Source organism: Doryrhamphus excisus, chromosome 4, assembly GCF_030265055.1.
Source record: "Doryrhamphus excisus isolate RoL2022-K1 chromosome 4, RoL_Dexc_1.0, whole genome shotgun sequence".
Lineage (NCBI taxonomy): Eukaryota > Metazoa > Chordata > Actinopteri > Syngnathiformes > Syngnathidae > Doryrhamphus > Doryrhamphus excisus.
The window spans coordinates 7,928,249-7,947,625 of record NC_080469.1 but is presented as its reverse complement, the minus strand read 5'-3'; the positions used below and the strand labels follow the sequence as shown (position 1 = coordinate 7,947,625).

General features: G+C 41.8%; 2 protein-coding genes across 5 annotated transcripts in view; one reads left to right on the top strand and one right to left on the bottom strand.

Annotated features, from left to right (window-relative positions):
* LOC131127940 (rabphilin-3A-like) overlaps window positions 1-13,427 on the bottom strand; it is a 24,465-nt gene extending 11,038 nt beyond the window's left edge. Inside the window, exons 1-4 of one of the 3 annotated variants that reach the window (XM_058070352.1) lie at window positions 13,373-13,427; window positions 13,155-13,266; window positions 306-396; window positions 188-199 (exon numbers count right to left, since the gene is read on the bottom strand). In XM_058070352.1, coding sequence (XP_057926335.1) covers window positions 188-199; window positions 306-379 — 86 coding nt within the window. In that variant the 5' untranslated portion in view covers window positions 380-396; window positions 13,155-13,266; window positions 13,373-13,427. The remainder of the gene's footprint in view (window positions 1-187; window positions 200-305; window positions 397-13,154; window positions 13,267-13,372) is intronic. The other 2 variants (XM_058070350.1, XM_058070351.1) reach the window with 2 other exon arrangements.
* On the top strand, window positions 13,353-19,377 carry vps33a (VPS33A core subunit of CORVET and HOPS complexes). Of its 2 annotated transcripts, none has more exons than XM_058070355.1 (13): window positions 13,353-13,476; window positions 14,704-14,769; window positions 14,946-15,073; window positions 15,180-15,363; window positions 15,640-15,756; window positions 15,849-16,023; window positions 16,102-16,295; window positions 16,656-16,782; window positions 16,868-16,935; window positions 17,122-17,259; window positions 18,021-18,158; window positions 18,235-18,403; window positions 18,966-19,376. In XM_058070355.1, the coding sequence occupies exons 3-13, from the start codon at window positions 14,964-14,966 to the stop codon at window positions 19,157-19,159; spliced, it is 1,614 nt and encodes a 537-aa protein (XP_057926338.1). In that variant the 5' UTR covers window positions 13,353-13,476; window positions 14,704-14,769; window positions 14,946-14,963; the 3' UTR covers window positions 19,160-19,376. The 2 variants fall into 2 exon arrangements, with proteins under 2 accessions (XP_057926338.1, XP_057926336.1); XM_058070353.1 differs by lacking the exon at window positions 13,353-13,476 and adding an exon at window positions 14,276-14,471 and having other exon boundaries at window positions 18,966-19,377.

Genomic DNA, 19,377 nt, shown 5'->3' with positions numbered 1-19,377 from the left:
CATTTGCGGGAGTGTGACAGAAAATAATTGAGAACCAGTGTTGTATAATAAATATACACTTCTCCAATTCATCTAAAAACTGCATTTCCGCTATAAACCCAATGCTGACTCCTCGCCAGATGAAAAGCAGATAAACACAATGCAGAGGGAGAGATGAGACAGATAGTGTAGGAGTTTATCTACTTACTGCTCTTTATCACTGTGTCACAGATCAAACATCAGAGGGATGCAGGTGGAAACAAAAGATTAGTCGTTTGCGACTTCACAACCAAATAACAACACGATGTGCTGATCACCATGCTCACCTAGCGTGCATGGTTCTCTGTCTGTTATTGGACGACCAACGATCTGAGCTGCTGCTCATCACCGTGTCAGTCATGACACCACTAACACATCCTGTAAGACACATGAAAACATCAAAGTTCAACAAGATTCAATTTGTGACTTGATTCCTCCTGCTTCATTTGTGGGAATTAATAGTGGAGGGGAGGGAGGGGTTGACAAGTACAGTCAAGAGTCATTAAAAGAATGATTAGTTCTGATTTAAATCCTAAATTTAAATCTTTCCAGTCTGCACATTTAGCCGTTCGTTGTCTTTATCTGATGCTTATGCAGCACTAACTTAACTGCCAGGGTGGTTTGCTCAGTCATCAGAGAGGACGTTTGGTCCAAATGGGCCAGAACGGTGCTGAGCTTTAATTGGCAACCTGCCAGAAACATTTAATTGTTGCAGATTTATGGTGGGGGATACGTCAAAGGTGGATGAATGATGACCTCCCATTCATTGCCATCATGATGGATGGAAATCAATGATTCAGTTTATAATCCCTTTTCCATTCATCTGCGTGCTTCACGAATACTGATCAAATATCTGCGAGGCCAACTGCAACATAAGCACATTTCTCAGTCTCACATTTACAGCCCAATCAGCTGTTTCATGTATTGATACAATACATGGGCGCATTAAAACCTTGACTAAAACTATGCAACATACTAAAGACGTGTGTCTAATAGAGGGAACAAATATTTGTGAAATTAATATGAAATATTTGGCTTGGCTAAATACTTGTTTTACATAATAGATAAAGCAACGTTCATTACTTTTGCACCTGTTAGGTAAACTGTGAGAAATGTGTTTGCGGTTTGCTAATCAGCCGGCATCACAGAAACAGGCGGTTCAATGTAATAATGCGAACACAAGACGAGGATGTGAGATTAGAGATTAGTCAATGAGAATGACATTAAGGGTTGTTTTATTCTACTTCTAACTTTCTGGGAACAGCTTGGGGAACACCCTTTTCTGTAAAAGTAAGACTTTGGCTCAGTTTACAAAGCAAAGTGAAAAGGGGAAGAACTGACCTCAACCGAATCAAACATCTTCAGAATTAAGCCAATGATATCTCACATACCCTCAACAGCAGGGGTGGGCAAACTACGGCCCGGGGGCCACATGCGGCCCACCAAGCATTTGAATCAGGCCCACCAGTTGCTTTCTAAATATTTCAACTTTTAACATACAAACTGCCAAAAAAAACAACAAAACTGTAAAATTTAATTACATAGTTTGATGTGGTGGGCGGCACGGCGGTCTAGTGGTTAGCGCGCAGACGTCACAGCTAGGAGACCAGGGTCAATTCCACCCTCGGCCATCTCTGTGTGGAGTTTGCATGTTCTCCCCGTGCATGCGTGGGTTTTCTCCGGGTACTCCGGTTTCCTCCCACATTCCAAAAACATGCTAGGTTAATTGGCCACTCCAAATTGTCCATAGGTATGAATGTGAGTGTGAATGGTTGTTTGTCTATATGTGCCCTGTGATTGGCTAGCGACCAGTCCAGGGTGTACCCCACCTCTCGCCCCAAGACAGCTGGGATAGGCTCCAGCACCCCCCGCGACCCTCGTGAGGAAAAAGCGGTAGAAAATGAATGAATGAATGAGTTTGATGTGGTCTGATGTTTAAAATGCTGCTGAAAAGGGACATGAGAACAGCTGATAGTATAACACTTTTACAGATAAAATTTTACAAATAATAAAAATTATAAGCATATTAGTGTGTGTGTTAAATATGTTCATTGTGTACAATTTTGTTAACTCAATGCGTCCCACGAGTCAAAATATTTGCCCACCCCTGCTGCAGGATGAATGCACAAACACAGACACACTCAGAAATAGTATTCAAATGACTTTACTTATCATAATGCTTTATTTTTTCTTTTTATCTGTTTACGTGTAAGCAGGATGGTATCGTCATTCAAGGTGGATTTTTTGCAGCCTAGAAGTGACTCACTGCTGCTGAGGAGTTCAGGAATATTTGTGTCATCAGCATACGGCTTTTAAATCTCATGATGCTCCATTACGTACACGGAGGAATAAACGCGGTTGAAAACAAAACTTTGTGCTAATGATGACAGTATGTCATCTGTGGGAATTCCACACAAAAGCCTCTGGGCGAGTGTCGGGTGCAGTATGTCCTGAGGGTAAGTAGCACTATACTGAGAAGCACTGCAGGCTACCAAAAGCCTCAGGAGCCCTGGATGTTGAGAACTGTGATGATGCAGGACAGTGAGAGTGCAGCCACTGTATAGCAGTCAAGGGATGAACAGAGAAAAGACTAAAAAGGAAAATCAATAGCTTTCTCCTGTCAACAGCTTCTTCCATGCAATCATTCCAGGGCAGTAAGATCACATCCTCTTTCACTCTGCTGCTCATTGGATGCTCAGGATGGAACACAAGAGCTCATACCTTGTGAGTCAAATCTGTCAGTGTCCTACCTGTGGGACTATAAGAATAGCAGCCAACTTACTGTATTATCCATAAGTGTGGACTGGGTGTGGGCTTTTCCCATTGGATGTCAGTGCAGCATCCATCCACCAGCAGTCACCAGTCGTCAGAGAGAAGCTGTCTTATTCTGCAGCTGTATGATGGTTCACACCCTCACAAAATGACCAATTTACTTCATAAAAATGATATAGAATACAAAATAAGGGGATGAATGGTCCTTGTGAATTCATTCATTAATTCATTAATTTTCTACCGCTTGTTCCTCACGAGGGTCGCGGGGGTGCTGGAGCCTATCCCAGCTGTCTTCGGGCGAAAGGCGGGGTACACCCTGGACAGGTCGCCAGCCAATCACAGGGCACATATATAGACAAACAACCATTCACACTCACATTCATACCTATGGACAATTTGGAGTCGCCAATTAACCCAGCATGTTTTTATGTGGGAATGTGGGAGGAATGAGGGTGGAATTGAACACTGGTCTCCTCGCTGTGAGGTCTGCGCGCTAACCACTAGACCGCCGTGCCGCCCTCCCTGTGAATTGTCTACATAAATACAAATGCAAGGGTACCATGATACTATTCAAATGTCTGATCAGATTAAATTACGCATACAGCAGCGTTTCTCCAGAATAGAATGTCATATGGCGGAACAAAGAGAACAGTTTTAAAAACAGACTTATAAATATCTACAACTGGACCTACCCTTCAGCACACCTTACACACAAAGCATCTGTCAGCCATTTTTAGTAACATAGCCATACGCTCTCTTTCATTTATTCAAGTGAAAGCTTTAAATCTCATCAGCCACGAGCACAGATTGATGTGACTTTGAATAACAGGTGTATGACTCATTACTGCAGACTCACTGAAGTAAAAGTGTCTTGCTCAGGCAGCATCGTTCTTACAAGACATGACCATTCATGTGTGGTATGAAAGCAGGTAGAGTGGCAACAGTGCATGCAGAACAATGATGGATTGATCCAACATGGATCATTACGGATGTAATAGCTGCAGCCTTACAGAGGGATTGTAAAATAGTTCTTTCCGGTTTCTCCAGGACAGAGATTAGGTTTTATACAATTACTTTGAAATGACAACCTATATATGTATATATATCGTGCGTAACGTAAATATTGATATTTTAAAAATATTCATTTATTGGCTCTTAAGCAAGTGCGCAACTATGGATGTTCATGGCAAGGCAAGGCAGGTTTATTTGTAGAGCACCATTCATACACCAGGCAATTCATAGTGCTTTACAGAAAAAAGAAGGGTAAAATTGCTTCATCTATAAAAACTAGGGCTGCAACGGTTATTCTGATACCTCGATTACAAAAAATAGTCGATTTTTTTTTCGTGTTTCAAAGAACTGCCGATGTCACTCACACAGAGGACAAAGAAGGAAGCGGGTGTTGGAGCTTGAAGATTGGCTAGAAAAAGTGGTGAGGAAACAAAAGAGAAGGAACCATTCATGTTATAATATTATATAGCATTTTATTTCAACTTCATCTTAGTTTGCCTGCTTCGTTCACAGTGGTTGAGACCAAAAGAGCTGCAAATATAAGCTGACCTTTCTCCTTTTTATGACCTTTCTTCCTTTTGCTATGATTCACTATGATTTTCACTTCCATGGTAATGGCTTTCCTTTACGTTAACTAATAGCTGCGCACGAGGCACATAACGTATTCATCCCACTTGTGCAAGCCATATACTGCATTTTTGTGTTGTGAATTCTTCCACTGCAAGCGTTGTAACTAGCTTTCGAGTGAGTCTCCTGTTTACGGGCCAATATTAAATGTTTAATTAATGTATGGGAGAGCATTCTGAACCATTATCGTAATAAAACAGAACTCCATAAAACAGAGGATCATCTATATACACTCATGGTTGTGCTGTGGGAAGTACAAACATGACTAAGATGATTTGTATGAAATTTGCTGGGAAGAGACTTGGTGCAATTAAATTCTTTTACATGAATTTAACATCCTGTTGTCCTATGCAGATCTCTACACTGTTCAAGGCATACAATTTACCCCATTTTCAGTGTTTTATAAAGAAACTGGGCTGCACAAAACAATCTTAAGAAAAGGTCACTGATCGACTCTATTTACACTTTAACATACTTTAAAAATGAGAACAGTAACAATGCCGGCCTTTAAAATTTCCCCTTGTCCTATTTGCAGTATATTGAATATAATGACACTGAAACACTTCATTCATATTCCAGGACAAGAATCCCCCGCGGTGCTCAAAGAAGGACACTTCTAAAATGGGTTAATGAGAATCGGAGATCGATGTATAAATTTCCAACATTGGTTTAGTTTACTTTAATTTATCTTTCATCAGGCCACATCCTTATTTTAATGTCTTGGGCTAGATCTCACACATGTCGTCTTCTTACAGCTCTCCCTCCATCCAACCACCAACAATTCCTTCAGGGGTCGTCATTTTTGCAAAATCATTTTCCAGAGGGATAATGATAATTTGATGCCTGACATGTTAATGCAGAATTGCTTGTCCTTACTGCTGGAGCCTATCCCAGCTGACTTTGGGCAAGAGGCTGGGTACAGCCTGGACAGGTTGCAGGGCACATATAGACAAACAACCATTCACACTCACATTCCAGACATAAAGACCTGATCAAAATATCAAGACCAGTGGAAAAATAGGTAGAATTTACCTTTTGCACATTTGGGACAAAAATCACTTTGAAAAAGTAATTAAAATGTATTCAAAACAACAATTCAAGTGAAATAGGTTGTTTATCAGCTGACCAAAAGTTTAAGAGTCAAAAAGTCAAAAAATTACATAAAACTCTCCGAACCAGAACAAAAAAAATTCTCAGTAGGACTCAGTAATGAGTAGCTCCACTGTTCATCACTTTAAAAATTGCTTTGGGCATGCTTGAGTGTTTCCAGGAGGACATTAGTAACATTGGTCCAAGTGGTGAAGATGGCTTCACAGAGGGCATCAACTGTCTGGAACTGATGGCCTGATGGCCATTTTTATAGAGTGTCCTTGCCATACATCCTCAAATGTTCTCTATGGGATTTAAATCAGGGGAACATACGGGATGGTCCAAAATAGTGATGTTATTCTCCCTGAAGAAGTCCCGCCGCAACATCTGCACGTAACCAAATGCCATTTGACGGCCCTGCACCATCAGTGTTCCACTGAATGAAAAAGCACCCTGGATCATGTTCAAAATAAACACACATAGAATGGTAGTTCATTGTTGTATTACTGTTTAAGTTGATTTCAAAGACATGTATAAGATGAGGTTTTGAAATGATGGCAAAATGAAGTATTAAGAAATATTGTTTGACAGACATTTAGTTAGGAATGCTGTTAGTTAGGCAAACATTGTTAAAATGATTCCTAAGTCTTTTATAAGCCATTTATTGATTATGATTGCCAAGCTGTAACTGATAACTATGAGGACTAACTATTGATAGTAATAGTGGTAGTTCTTGTGGTTAGCGCGCAGACCTCACAGCTACGAGACCAGTGTTCAATTCCACCCTCGGCCATCTCTGTGTGGAGTTTGCATGTTCTCCCTGTGCATGCGTGGGTCTTCTCCGGGTACTCCAGTTTCCTCCCACATTCCAAAAACATGCTAGGTTAATGGGCCACTCCAAATTGTCCATAGGTATGAATGTGAGTGTGAATGGTTGTTTGTCTATATGTGCCCTGTGATTGGCTGGCTGTACCCCGCCTTTCACCCGAAGACAGCTGGGATAGGCTCCACCCCCCCGCGACCCTCGTGAGGAAAAGCGGTAGAAAATGAATGAATGAATATCTGGTACCAGTGAAAAATCTTTCTATTTAGTTTCTGTTCTGTATTGTATTTATTCAAAAATAAAACCAGTAAGTAAAAACAGGTCGAAAGCCTAAAATAGGGAGAAGGAATTCTAAATATAGCTCTTGACTGATGTTTTTATAAATATGACCTGACGAACAAAGATTATTTGACATAATTCAGCAGCTGATTGTGTTGCTTCGGATGAAAAGCAAATAAATCTTATTTTCATTAGGATTCATTGAATAAATCATAGTACATGTATTCCATATTTTATCACCAGATTTCTCAGATTGGTTCATGAGGAGATATAATGTATACGTATAGTACTCCTGATAAGTAAAAATACAACAGAAAAGGATGAAAAAAGGGGCTACCATTGACATCTCCATTCATCCCCATATGCATATAGAACACAAAACGCAGACGAGAGTGCACTGCACCACGCAGTCCTTCACTGCAGGAAAACATAACTCAGCATTTCTTAATTATTTACAACTTCAACCCCCTGTGCTATTCACCCTGCGTACGCCCCCTCTGTAAAGGCATTTGTGTACGCTTTCTGATTCTCAGATCATGATGAAACATCCACAGTACATGTAGGTGCGAAGCGAGAACAATCCTCAGCATGGCAAACAGTAAAGACACAGGCCTTTTAGGTGTGTTGCACCAACAAAATATGTTGAACTGGTCGTGATGGTGGGCACCATCTGTGAAAACCATCTGTGATGGCTCCTCACCGCCGAAATGGATAAGTGTTGAAGCGATGCAACCAAACTGTCTGGAGCAGGCATGGCTCCAAGTTCTGCATTGTTGGAACACAAACAGGAAAGACCATCCAGTGTCCAACAAGCTAACCTGCTGCTTTACTGCTGTGCCATTTGCCCCGTCCAAGACACATGCAGCGGCTTCCACTGGCTTATTTTCATTCTTAAATCAACAACATACACTGAATCAAAGTGGCACTAGAGCAAAAACCTCTGCCAAGGCCATTAATTGCTTATCCTGGGTTACAAGAGGCGGGGTACACCTTGGACTGGTGGCCAGTTAATCTCAGGACACATCCTGTATAAACAACCATTCACACTCACACCAATGGAGTCTCCAATTGTCCACAGAAAGGTCCAAAGCCAAATTGGAACAATCTAGCAAAATCTATCAAATGTATTAGCACCAAATAGTATACCTTGATAAATATCCACCTGGGTGTTAAAATAAGCTCTGCTTTTTCATACTCCTTTTTAAACATGTTGAATTGTCCAAGTGCAGACCTAAACAATCTAAATTATCTTTTTATTAATGTAATGATAATAAATGGTATAATAAAATGAGTACACTGTATTAGAAGCAAAAACAACCCGTTAATTTCTTATTGGAATGTCAAGAGCCTGGTCATCCCCCCTCTGTGGTACTTTCTTTTTTCCCCAAATGTGGTTTTGGGGTTTTCATTGCACGGATGTGGGTTCAGATCAGGGGATGTTGTCGATTGTTGCCAGCTTGTAAAGCCCTTAAAGGCTTGATTAAGTGAGTAAGGGCTACATAAATAAATGTGACTTGACGTAACTTGATATATTCCTTAATAAAACCTGATGTTTTGTTGTTGAATATTAGTAGTAGGCTCACCTGACTTCATTAAAAGGCAGCGTGGGTTCAGTTCCCACTCATTGACGTTGTGAATGTGAGTGAGAATGGTAGTCTGTGTCTACATGTGCCCTGTGATTGACTGGCGACCGGCCAAGGGTGTAGTCTGCCTTTATGTCTGAAGTCAGCTGGGATAGGCCCCAGATCCTCAGGATAAGTGGTAGAAAATGGACAAATGGATGTACACTATGTACTACCTTGCAGTCTTGGATCGACACCAAAATGCAATGAGTTCTATCTACCCTCAATAGAGATTTAGAAAAACGGATTTAGTAGTTTTTGTGTGGACCTGCTTACTGACAAACAAACAAATGTGATTAAATCTATTTTCTAGTCATCATTGCCAAAAATAGCTGGAAAGCAAATGCTGACACATTTTTAAGTGATGTTAGAGCTTTCATCCAGTCTTTACTTTAGAACTATGGAAGCACACAGGGAAAAGTCATGGAGCACTCAATTAACTGCACTCTAGCTGGGTCCTGCAGTAAGCTGCAGCTCTGCTCGCTGGATGGTGATTCATCCCCGCATACGCGATGAAGGTAAGAGGTGGGACTTTGAGCGCTGGCTTCTGCTGCACTGACCACTCATGCTCCTTCAATTTCCTCTCATCTTATCTCGGTACTGCCAGACACGGGCATTAAATCAACACTCTGAAAGTCTGTGGTAAAAACTCTGTATCGTGTAGGGGTGTCACAAGATACCCAACTCACAAGACGAGATGATATATAATGACTTTAATACTATTTTTAAGAAAAGTTCAATGAAAATATACATGACTGGACAAACAGACTTAAATTAAAGAGTCGCAAAACAATGCAGGTACATTTTGAAATGTATATTATCCCACAAATTTACACTCAAAGATATTATTGTCAACATTTTTTGGGACCAAATAAATCATTCATTCATTTTCTACCGCTTATCCTCACGAGGGTCGCGGGGGTGCTGGAGCCTATCCCAGCTGTCTTCGTGTGAGAGGAGGGGTACACCCTGGACTGGTCGCCAGCCAATCACAGGGCACATATAGACAAACAACCATTCACACTCACATTCATACCTATGGACAATTTGGAGTCACCAATTAACTAATTAATTAATTCATTTTTGGAATGTGGGAGGAAACCGGAGTCCCCAGAGAAAACCCACGCATGCACGGGGGGAACATGCAAACTCCACACAGAGATGGCCGAGGGTGGATTTGAACTCCTAGCTGTGAGGCCTGCGCGCTAACCACTCCAAAATAAATCACTGTTATGATAATATACTAAATAGCTTGCTATTTTTTTCTTATCTACTTGTCTTTGTCTATTTACATCAGAGCTGCCCAACCGTCCTTTGATATTTATAATAATAATAAAAAATATAATAAAAAAACAACATACACATACTAGGGGTGCAACAATACGTGCATCTGTATCGACACAACCGAACAGTCGTATCGAACAGTATGTAACACAGCGTCACATTTCCGTCACCATGGCGCGGCCGGGTGATCATGTCATTGTGTCTTCCTTTGCTGCAGCAACTGCTCACCACCATAACTGGTGTGCTCAAACTGGCTTCCTGCAGCACATACGGCTATCGTGACCTGGGGAACCGGAGTGCACGGTAGGACAAGCCGCCCGCTATGGCTGGGCAAGGCACATTAATGTCGGATACGCTGCTGTGCCGCCACAGATGTGGGGAGAACCACAGTGTACAAGCTGGAAGAGTATGTGGCCTGCAGAGGGAGGAGCTACTGTCGTGGCCGGCACAATACTTTGTATTTCACAAAGCATTCATTTCTAGTTTTCTCATATTATTAACTGAAAACCTGTATGAAAAGCAGGTTTTTCCAGCATCTGCTGACTTCTGAAGCACAGATGCTCCCTCCTCTGTGCCCATAGAGGAGGTCACACATCATCCAGAGTCCGATGCAAACCTGTCACACAACGAAAGTTCCTCCTGCACAATTGGTGCTACATAGTGTCTGCATGCTCCCAACTCCGTACTGAGGGCATCCTCATCCCCATCATGCCATCACGAGCCCTGTATATGGTAAGTGTTCACGCGATTACAAGCCTTGTATACAGTAAGTTCTTGTAAACAATCCCCCTATTTGCCTGCACAGCTGAAAAAGATTTCAGTGTTTTTTGATGCCTTTTGACTTCATGCAAACAGTAGGTACAAAACTGTATGTTTTTAACACAATAAGCCGCACAGAAAACTTTCTAGATCTTCCAGAATCTGGAAGATTAATTTATTCCACCCACGACCCACCTCCAGGCACACCCACTCCACTGTGATAGGTCACACCTCTGAACTACTTCCTGACTACTGCGAACAACATTTTCTAACAACAGTTGAGTTGATAATAAATTAATAAAGATTTTGGAGAGATAATTGAAAATTGTTTAGGAGCTACTGGCAGCTCATGAGCTACTGGCTGGAGACCCCTGACTTGTATGAACTCAACGAGTGGGCACCGCTGGTGCTCCTCCAACCTCGCCTGCCCGTGGAGGAGCACTCATTGTCATACACACTTTGTCAGAAGCACTGCTGGTGCCGTGGAGCTCAGGAGAACCGGGACATGAGGGCACTGTGTCCACCTCGCCTACCTGAGGAGGAGCACTCATTGTCATACACACTTTGTCAGAAGCACTGCTGGTGCCGTGGAGCTCAGGAGAACCGGGACATGAGGGCACTGTGTCCACCTCGCCTACCTAAGGAGGAGCACTCATTGTCGGACACACTTTGTCAGAGGCACCTCTGGTGCCGTGGAGCTCACAAGCCGGACATGAGGGTGCCGCGTTTACTAACTGCAGACAATCTTGGCACAACATCGGTAGTGGAAATGTGGTCATTATGTGTTTTTTGACAGTAGCTGTGGTTCTCTCCACCTCCGGGGACACACAGCGTGTCCAACATTAATGCACCTTTCCCGGCGAGAGCACGCTGCTTTAGGCTTCAGCAACAGTTTGGCGGCTATTTCACGTTCATGTTCACAAAAACAGTGTGAAATACCGTGTATTGTGTCCATGATGAAGTTTTTGTGCCTCTTCTCAAAAGTAGAGCAAATACTCTATGAGGAGAGATTTTTGTCCTCACATTTGGAGGTCATAAAGATGTACCAGGCACAAATTACTGTTTTCCCCTCATTAAAGACTCAATTATGCATTAGAACATTTAACATTCAACAATTTAAAAATGCACAGGTACTAGGCTGCCACATAGACTTGTATTTGATTAAATAATGACCCACTGCCTGTGAACATAAAGGTCAGTTTTGGACTTTTACCATTCTGTGATCTCTTGGGGCAACTTGGTCTGAAGGCCACATTAATTACTCCAGTCTCTTCCAATATGCCACAGCGTTTAGGCAGATCTAATCACCACTTTCAGAGAGGCATTGATTCTCATCCTCTGTGCTGAAGAGAGTTCCAGGATGAAGCCACTCCCCTTTGCAGACGAACCGCAAGTGACAGAATAATATTGCTTGGGCAGCAAAAGAAAATCTTTGCTCAAAAACACCTACAAATATCCCAATATTGGGCTTTAAACTCTATAAATACAAGAGATTGTGAGGTGCAGGCAAGCACACATCCACCTTTCACCATCTGTGACCATGGTAACAGCAGGATGAGAGGAATCAAAATGATTTAGCACAGTATGAGTCCACCAGTATCATCATAGCGGTACATGTGTGAAAGAATTCACAGGCAATGCTAAGTGGGCCTCTGTTTAGAAGCTGTTTCAGTTGTTCGCAAAGGATGCACCTGGATTCGATGGTTTGTAGGTATAGTCAAGCCAAGAGCATGGGAATCTGGTAACTGTCCACTCATTCCCTCAGCTTTAAATAATGCAGTTAGCATGTACCGCACTTACTTCACTCCTCCAGCTTTTTCCTCTTTTCCCTAACCACACATCTCTGACATGTTAATGTGATGTTCTTGCTTGCCTAACTCCATGTCAGTTCTGTGGTGACAAGACTACAGAAGGCCCTAAAAAAATCAAAAGGTCCAATCACCACTGTATGTGTTCATGTGAGAGGAGGCAGCTGCAGATATTTCTCGGACTAACTATTGGGTCGTTTCTCCCCTCCCCCATTTAATTCCCAGGCTTCAGATCTGTAGGAGGAGTTGGAGATGGTGGAACCAGCTCCTTCTGCCACCCTCCCATACTGACACTAGCAGCAGACCATAAAAAGGTAGTAACCCATGGGTGCAACCGTAGACAGCAACACAAATAGGTGGCACAACCACCTGGGGTCCACATGTGCCCTGCCCACATCACAACTGGAACGCCTCATTGATGTTTCCGAACCTGTAAGGTTGGCGGCGCATTGAGCTCCTGTGTGCGCTCCTAAAAATCCTGCAGCAACGCCCAGGGAATGCAACCACACATTCTCCCACATGACTTACCGAGTCTATTTTCTTATTTCATATCTGACTGTAACCAGAAAGCAAACAATATATATATATAAAAAATGCCAGCTACAAGTCCTGTTTCATTGCATTTTCTATCCATTGAAAATAAAACATATTGGGCTTTATGCATTGAGTTTAATGGATTTTCAAACGACGGCATACTCATCACCAATGCATGCTGTCATGAATGGTAATCAGTGCTGTTGAAGCATCTGCATGGTTGGAAGAATGATGCAGTACAATGTTTGCCCTAAAACAAAGAAATCAATCAGATGATGATGAGACACCTAATTAGTCCCAGTAGTTTCATGCATGCACATTTGTCGTTTTTCATCTGGACGACTCGGACTGGAGTAAGTGGTTTCTATATGCCCAGTCAAATTAATAAACACAGACAATGAAAGACGCTACTCGCCTTGTGAATGAAAGGTTACGTCCATTCAAGTCACCGGCAGTACGCACGACCCCACTGTGGCTTCAGGTTGAGGATGCGTAATTTCATTATTCAGTCATGACTGGAAGACATACCTGAGAATCCAGCCCCGACTCTCTCCTTCTCAGCTATCAGGGAATGATACGGAATAGATGACAATATGCAGGTCTTGGATCCGGCTGGGGAGTCAGTCAATGCGCATGGTACCTGTCACCGGAAGCCAGATTTTAATATTTAGCCCGGAGGAGTAGTCCGTGGCTGGAAGCAAATATCTAGCAGGTCTCTCTCTCTCTCAATGTGCGTGGGAACTCGCCTTGTACTCAGTGTGGAGGGTGGAAAGCCCTTGATTCACTGGGAAGGAAACCCCTGGATGTGAAGTGATAACACTAATGCATAAGTGGACTGTCATCACCTGATGTAAGTGTATCTGGAACAGCCCACTAACATTGGTTCCAATGGCGTGCAACTTATTTCTTATTTAGCATTTTCATATTGCAGAACGTCTGTAGCAACAGTAAGTATCTTTGTTTGTGAATACAATCGCTTGTGGTAAATTTTGCGTCTCAATTTTGAGGGTCGAGGAGTCATAATTATATTACTTTTTATATTATAATGTCAATATCCTTTGTAATGACTTGTTTTCCGTAAACAAGCTGTTACTGCCTGACACCGACGACTCGGGAGTCTATTGTGGAAAAATTGCTCCATCTAACGAAATAAGCTTGTACTGCGCTGAATATGTTTTGCTTCGTTGCAGGGCATAGTTACCAAAAGACGAGCGCCGCAGATTCAAACCATTCAACATGTGCATTTTAACTTTTCGTGACATTACTATAAATTGTGACTGTGGATGAATTCTTGCCATGTTATAGACAAGAAGACTAAAGACGACAGTAAGATGGTGCACGGCCACGTTCACTTCCGTTTGTCTCACATCAGAAACATACCAAAATAGAGGCATTATCTGATGTATTTGTTTGTTTTCCGACGTGCTACCTGAGCAGATATTTAACTATATTGTATCACTTTAATCACCATCTAATGATTAATATTTCATCGCCCACTAAAGTGCAGAAATTCGTCTTTGGTGTTTAGTTAGCCAGTACGCATGCGTCACTCACTGAATAAATGTGTTAGGCTATCATGTTAGCTAGTTAATTTTTTCTATACCTTTACTGACGAGCAAACAGTTACTGAAATATTGGGCTTAAAAATAAAGAAATGTCGAATCTTTAGCTGAATTTCTGGTCACATGACGTAACTGTGGGCAACTGCAGTCACATGATTTGCACTGTAGCCGAAAACTAAAAATGGCCGCCCACTTGTCATACGGAAGAGTTAATTTGAACATTTTGAGAGAAGCAGCACGAAAGGAGCTCCGAGAGTTCTTAGACAAGTGTGCCGGAAGCAAGGTAATATATTTATGTAACAAGAAGCAAGGAAATTAAACTGTATGCCACGTACAGACGAACGGTGATCAGTATTGACTTTACGTTGTGGTGCTGTCATGCAATCCTGCTTAACAGTGCATCCATACATTGCCCTTCCTAGGACATAATATTATACTTGTTCAAATGTACATATGGCTTTTAAAATCGTTGCTGTTTCAGGTCTTGGTGATATTATGTATTGTGCTTTTTCTAGGCCATTGTTTGGGATGAATATCTGACTGGACCTTTTGGACTCATAGCACAATACTCTTTATTAAAAGTAAGTACAATCCATACCTTACACTCTTCACCTGTGGCTTTTTACAAACATTACATTACAAACATTTTCCTTGGTGTCCTCATTTTATGACAAAAATCTCCCTTTTGAAATGTGATAATGGCGTAGTGACATGGCTGCTTGGTGTAGTCCAATAATAGTTGTATTTGTTCTTTCAGGAACATGAGGTGGAAAAGATGTTTACGCTCAAGAGTGGTCGCCTTCCCTCTGCCGATGTCAAAAATATTATCTTCTTTGTTCGTCCCAGACTAGAACTTATGGATATCATTGCGGAGAATGTTTTCAGGTGGGTTTTATGTGGTTCACTTTCTCCATGAAAGACAGCAAAGGAGTTTCTTTCCTTAAATGCCACCATCTTTAATGTGCCTTTTTTCTGTATTCTGTGTTTTTAGTGAAGATAAACATTCAACGCGTGACTTCCACATTCTTTTTGTGCCCCGACGGAGCTTGTTGTGTGAACAGCGGCTCAAGGAGCAGGGCGTGCTGGGCTCCTTCATCAACATTGATGAATATATCCTGGACTTGATCCCTTATGACGGTGACCTGCTGTCCATGGAATATGAAAGTGCCTTCAGGGTGTGTTCAATCTTTATATTCGGGGAAAAAATGTTTGAAAAATTCTTACAATTAAGCACTACTATACACTATATACTGTACATGTACAGTATAAATGAGTGATGGAAGATGAAATCCAATTTGATTTTAAAGACCACCATATAATGACATCTAGTGGTGAAGTTGCAGACTCCGGTCGGTCATCACAAAGTAAAGATGTTCATCAATACGAGCACTTGAGCAACAGATTTCATAGCTGTTATGTGACTGTGATTTTCACTTTGCATCCTCCCACAGGAGTGCTACCTAGAAAATGACCAAACAAGCCTTTACCACACAGCTAAGGGCCTCATGACCTTACAGGCGCTGTATGGCACCATTCCACAGATTTATGGGAAAGGAGAGTGCGCACGGGTGGGTATTGTGAAAGCAGGAGTGATTAATTATTTATTATTCCACTAGCAATTCCATGTTGATGGGTATTTACTCGCTTTTATTCTGGTTAGCACGTTGCCAACATGATGTTGAGGATGAAGAGGGAGTTTGCCGGAATTCAGAATCAAATCCTGCCCGTGTTTGACACGCTGCTTCTCTTGGACCGCAACATAGACCTGCTCACTCCTTTGGCCACACAGCTCACATATGAAGGGCTCATTGATGAGATCTATGGAATCAATAATGGTTAGAATTTTATATTCCATTTTATATCTATTCAACATTTGTATAGTTGCCGACTTTTATTTCATTTTTCTCTGGCAGGGAACGTCAAGTTGCCACCTGAGAAGTTTGCCCAGAAAAAACAAGGTGAAACGAGTAAAGATTTGCCCACAGAGCCTAAGAAGTTGCAGCTCAATTCAGCAGAAGAGCTGTACGCTGAAATCCGGGACAAAAATTTCAATGCTGTTGGAGCAGCACTGAGCAAGAAGGCCAAAGTCATTTCTGCTGCATTTGAGGTTGGTCCTTACCAGGCTGGCATGTTTACTCGCTCCGTAATGTGTCAAGAAATGTAGTTAGCAAATGTAGTTATCTAACTACATACACATCCAATGACACTTACAAAAGTGTCATCTCTTTCTGACACACTGATCAATCAGATGTGATTGTAATCTCTTCGGCAGATAATCACAAAGGTCTTGAGAAAAATCCATTAGGTTAAGTGAGGTTAATGGCAGTTATTCAAGAGATAAGATGCTTAGCTTAGCTATAACCACAGATTCTTATAAAAGCAGTATTTGGAAATATACATCTAAGTGGTACTATATGTACAAATCATGTACATTTCAGATGGTCATATTTGTTGTCTTATTTTACAGGAACGCCACAATGCCAAAACAGTGGGCGAAATAAAACAGTTTGTGTCTCAGTTGCCTCACATGCAGGCAGCACGAAGCTCCCTTGCCAATCACACATCCATCGCAGAACTCATCAAGGACATCACAAGTGTGTTGACATTCCTCGTTTTGTCACACCTGATTTAAGCCAAGAGTTAGTTTAAATTGTGGGTGATGTCATCTGTCTGTTTCAGCATCTGAGGCCTTTTTTGATAACCTAACAGTGGAGCAGGAATTCATGACTGGAGTTGACACAGACAAGGTATCTCATCTTTTAACCTTTTGGTTAAACATTTGTAATTACTTGGGCTGCCCCCCCCTATTGTGAGCAGCGATTTGTCCTACTTTGACGGCCCTTCTGCCATTCTCCCATGCACAGATGAACTATTATGCTGTGTTTGATATGGAACATAACATTAATGTATATTTTGGGCCTTATATAATCCAGGTAAACACCTATATTGAAGACTGCATTGCCCAAAAAGATCCCCTCATCAAGATTCTGCGTCTAGCGTGCATGCAGTCAGTCTGCAACAACGGCCTCAAACAGAAAGTCCTTGACTACTACAAGAGAGAGATTCTCCAGGTAAAGAGTGACTCGGTTTGATAGTAGTGTTGGTGAATTTGGGTTCTTAACTAATTATTTTAAGGAACAGTTTCCTCACAATACAAAAATTGTGATATTACTGTACTGTACATATAAAATGCAGTCAATCCCTGATTTTTCCCTTTTCGCATGGTGGGCGTGGACGCAGTCCAATTTTGGAGATCAATATGTGCCGTAGAAGTGACTGCTGTAATTGTTACATTAGATTCAGCTCCAGAACCCATCCCTTTTCTCATCTACTGTCTTGGTTCACTTATGACACAAAGTCCTTAGAATGCCTCACACATACTTATCAACTTATCAAACGCAGGTAAAGTATGAAATGTATAGATACTAGCCACTCATGAAGAATAATGAAAGGTGATCGATGAACAGAGGGAATCAGTGTTACGATGTCGCCTTCAGCCTGCTCGTGATGTTAGCACTTGAGGCTCGAGAACACATTTCTCCAAGCTGCATCAACATAATCCACACTGTTTGAGATTAGATGTCTTTTCTGCAGAAAAAAATGCTTATTTTCAGAGGAAAAAAAATAAAATTCATTTTTGACCGAAAAATCTGTGAATGCTGAACACAATGCTTAACGCAACATGGACAAGATTATTGGGACACCTGGCTGTTAAGTCATATATAGGTGGGGAAAAAGATTTTTGTGACCTAAAAACAAGTATAATTGTTTTCTCTGATATCCATATCCATATATGCTCTGTTTATTTTGTAATATTCCCTCTTTTATGAAGACCTATGGTTATGAGCACATCCTGACACTAAACAACCTAGAGAAAGGAGGTCTTCTGAAGCCACAAACAAGCTCAAGGAACAATTACCCCACTATTAGAAAAACCCTTAAACTCTGGATGGAGGATGCGAATGAACAGGTATGAAGACAGGAAATATTCTGTCCTTTTTGTGTGTGAGGAAAAGATTTTTCATTGTTTTTCGTCTTTCCCTCAGAACCCCAATGACATCTCGTACGTATACAGCGGCTATGCTCCATTAAGCATCAGGCTGACCCAGGTGTTGGCAAGGCCGGGCTGGCGGAGCATTGAGGAAGTACTGAAGATGCTCCCAGGTCCGCACTTTGAGGAGCGCCAACAGCTGCCTGCTGGACTCCACAAAAAACGTAAGGAACGATACAAACTGGGTATTTAAACAGCCTTCTGTCTGCATCATGTAGATAAGAACCAGGCTTTGTTCACATGCAGGCAAACATGAGTAGACGGATTGCTTACTATGTTGACAATGCTACACAACCTCTGTCAGTGGGTGTTTTGTCTTTGTTAGTGAACATGTGTTAAAGAGGGGGGTATAGATAACAATTTGCCAAATGACCACCTCCCATATAATTGCTGGTGTCTACATTTCTGAGATTGAAAATGGAAGGGGGAGGGGTGTTAATTAGAACTGTGAGATTCATATTAGATTTCGGGGCTTGTTGCTGCTTGCCTGTGTTCAAACATATTTTCAAAAGTGATAATAGAGGAGCTATATTTTGCAAAGCTGCTTAACTCATCCAATCCCAGCCATTTTTTATGATTTTTGACTGACAGAAAAAACAAGTTGTTTCTACCAAAACTTATTTGGTTGCGAATGAGTTAATTTGAGGGTGTACCTGTCTCAAATTGTTAGTGATCACATTTTTAGTTCTTTCACACATGTGACATATCGTCTATATTGACCTGCAGGCCAACAGGGGGAGAATCGAACAACGCTGGTGTTTTTCCTGGGAGGAGTGACATATGCCGAAATAGCCGCACTTCGTTTCCTCTCTCAAATGGAAGACAGCGGCATGGAGTATGTTATCGCCACAACGAAACTCATCAATGGTGCATCTTGGATCAAATCCCTTATGGACCGACCCGAAACACAGATGCACTGAGTCACTTGTGGCCGCACCTGGATACATCAAACAGCATAGACTGGTGGCTGTCTTCTTGCAGTAGTAGCGTCCTGCAGGTGTCTCACTGATGTCCATGTTACTGAAGTCATTTGTTTTGTTACGGAGCTGGTGTATATACTGCTGGTTTGTCACAATGCCATTTAGTACCCCGCAACCACACACTCCTCCTCCCTTGTCTGTATGGCTCCACCTCAGAC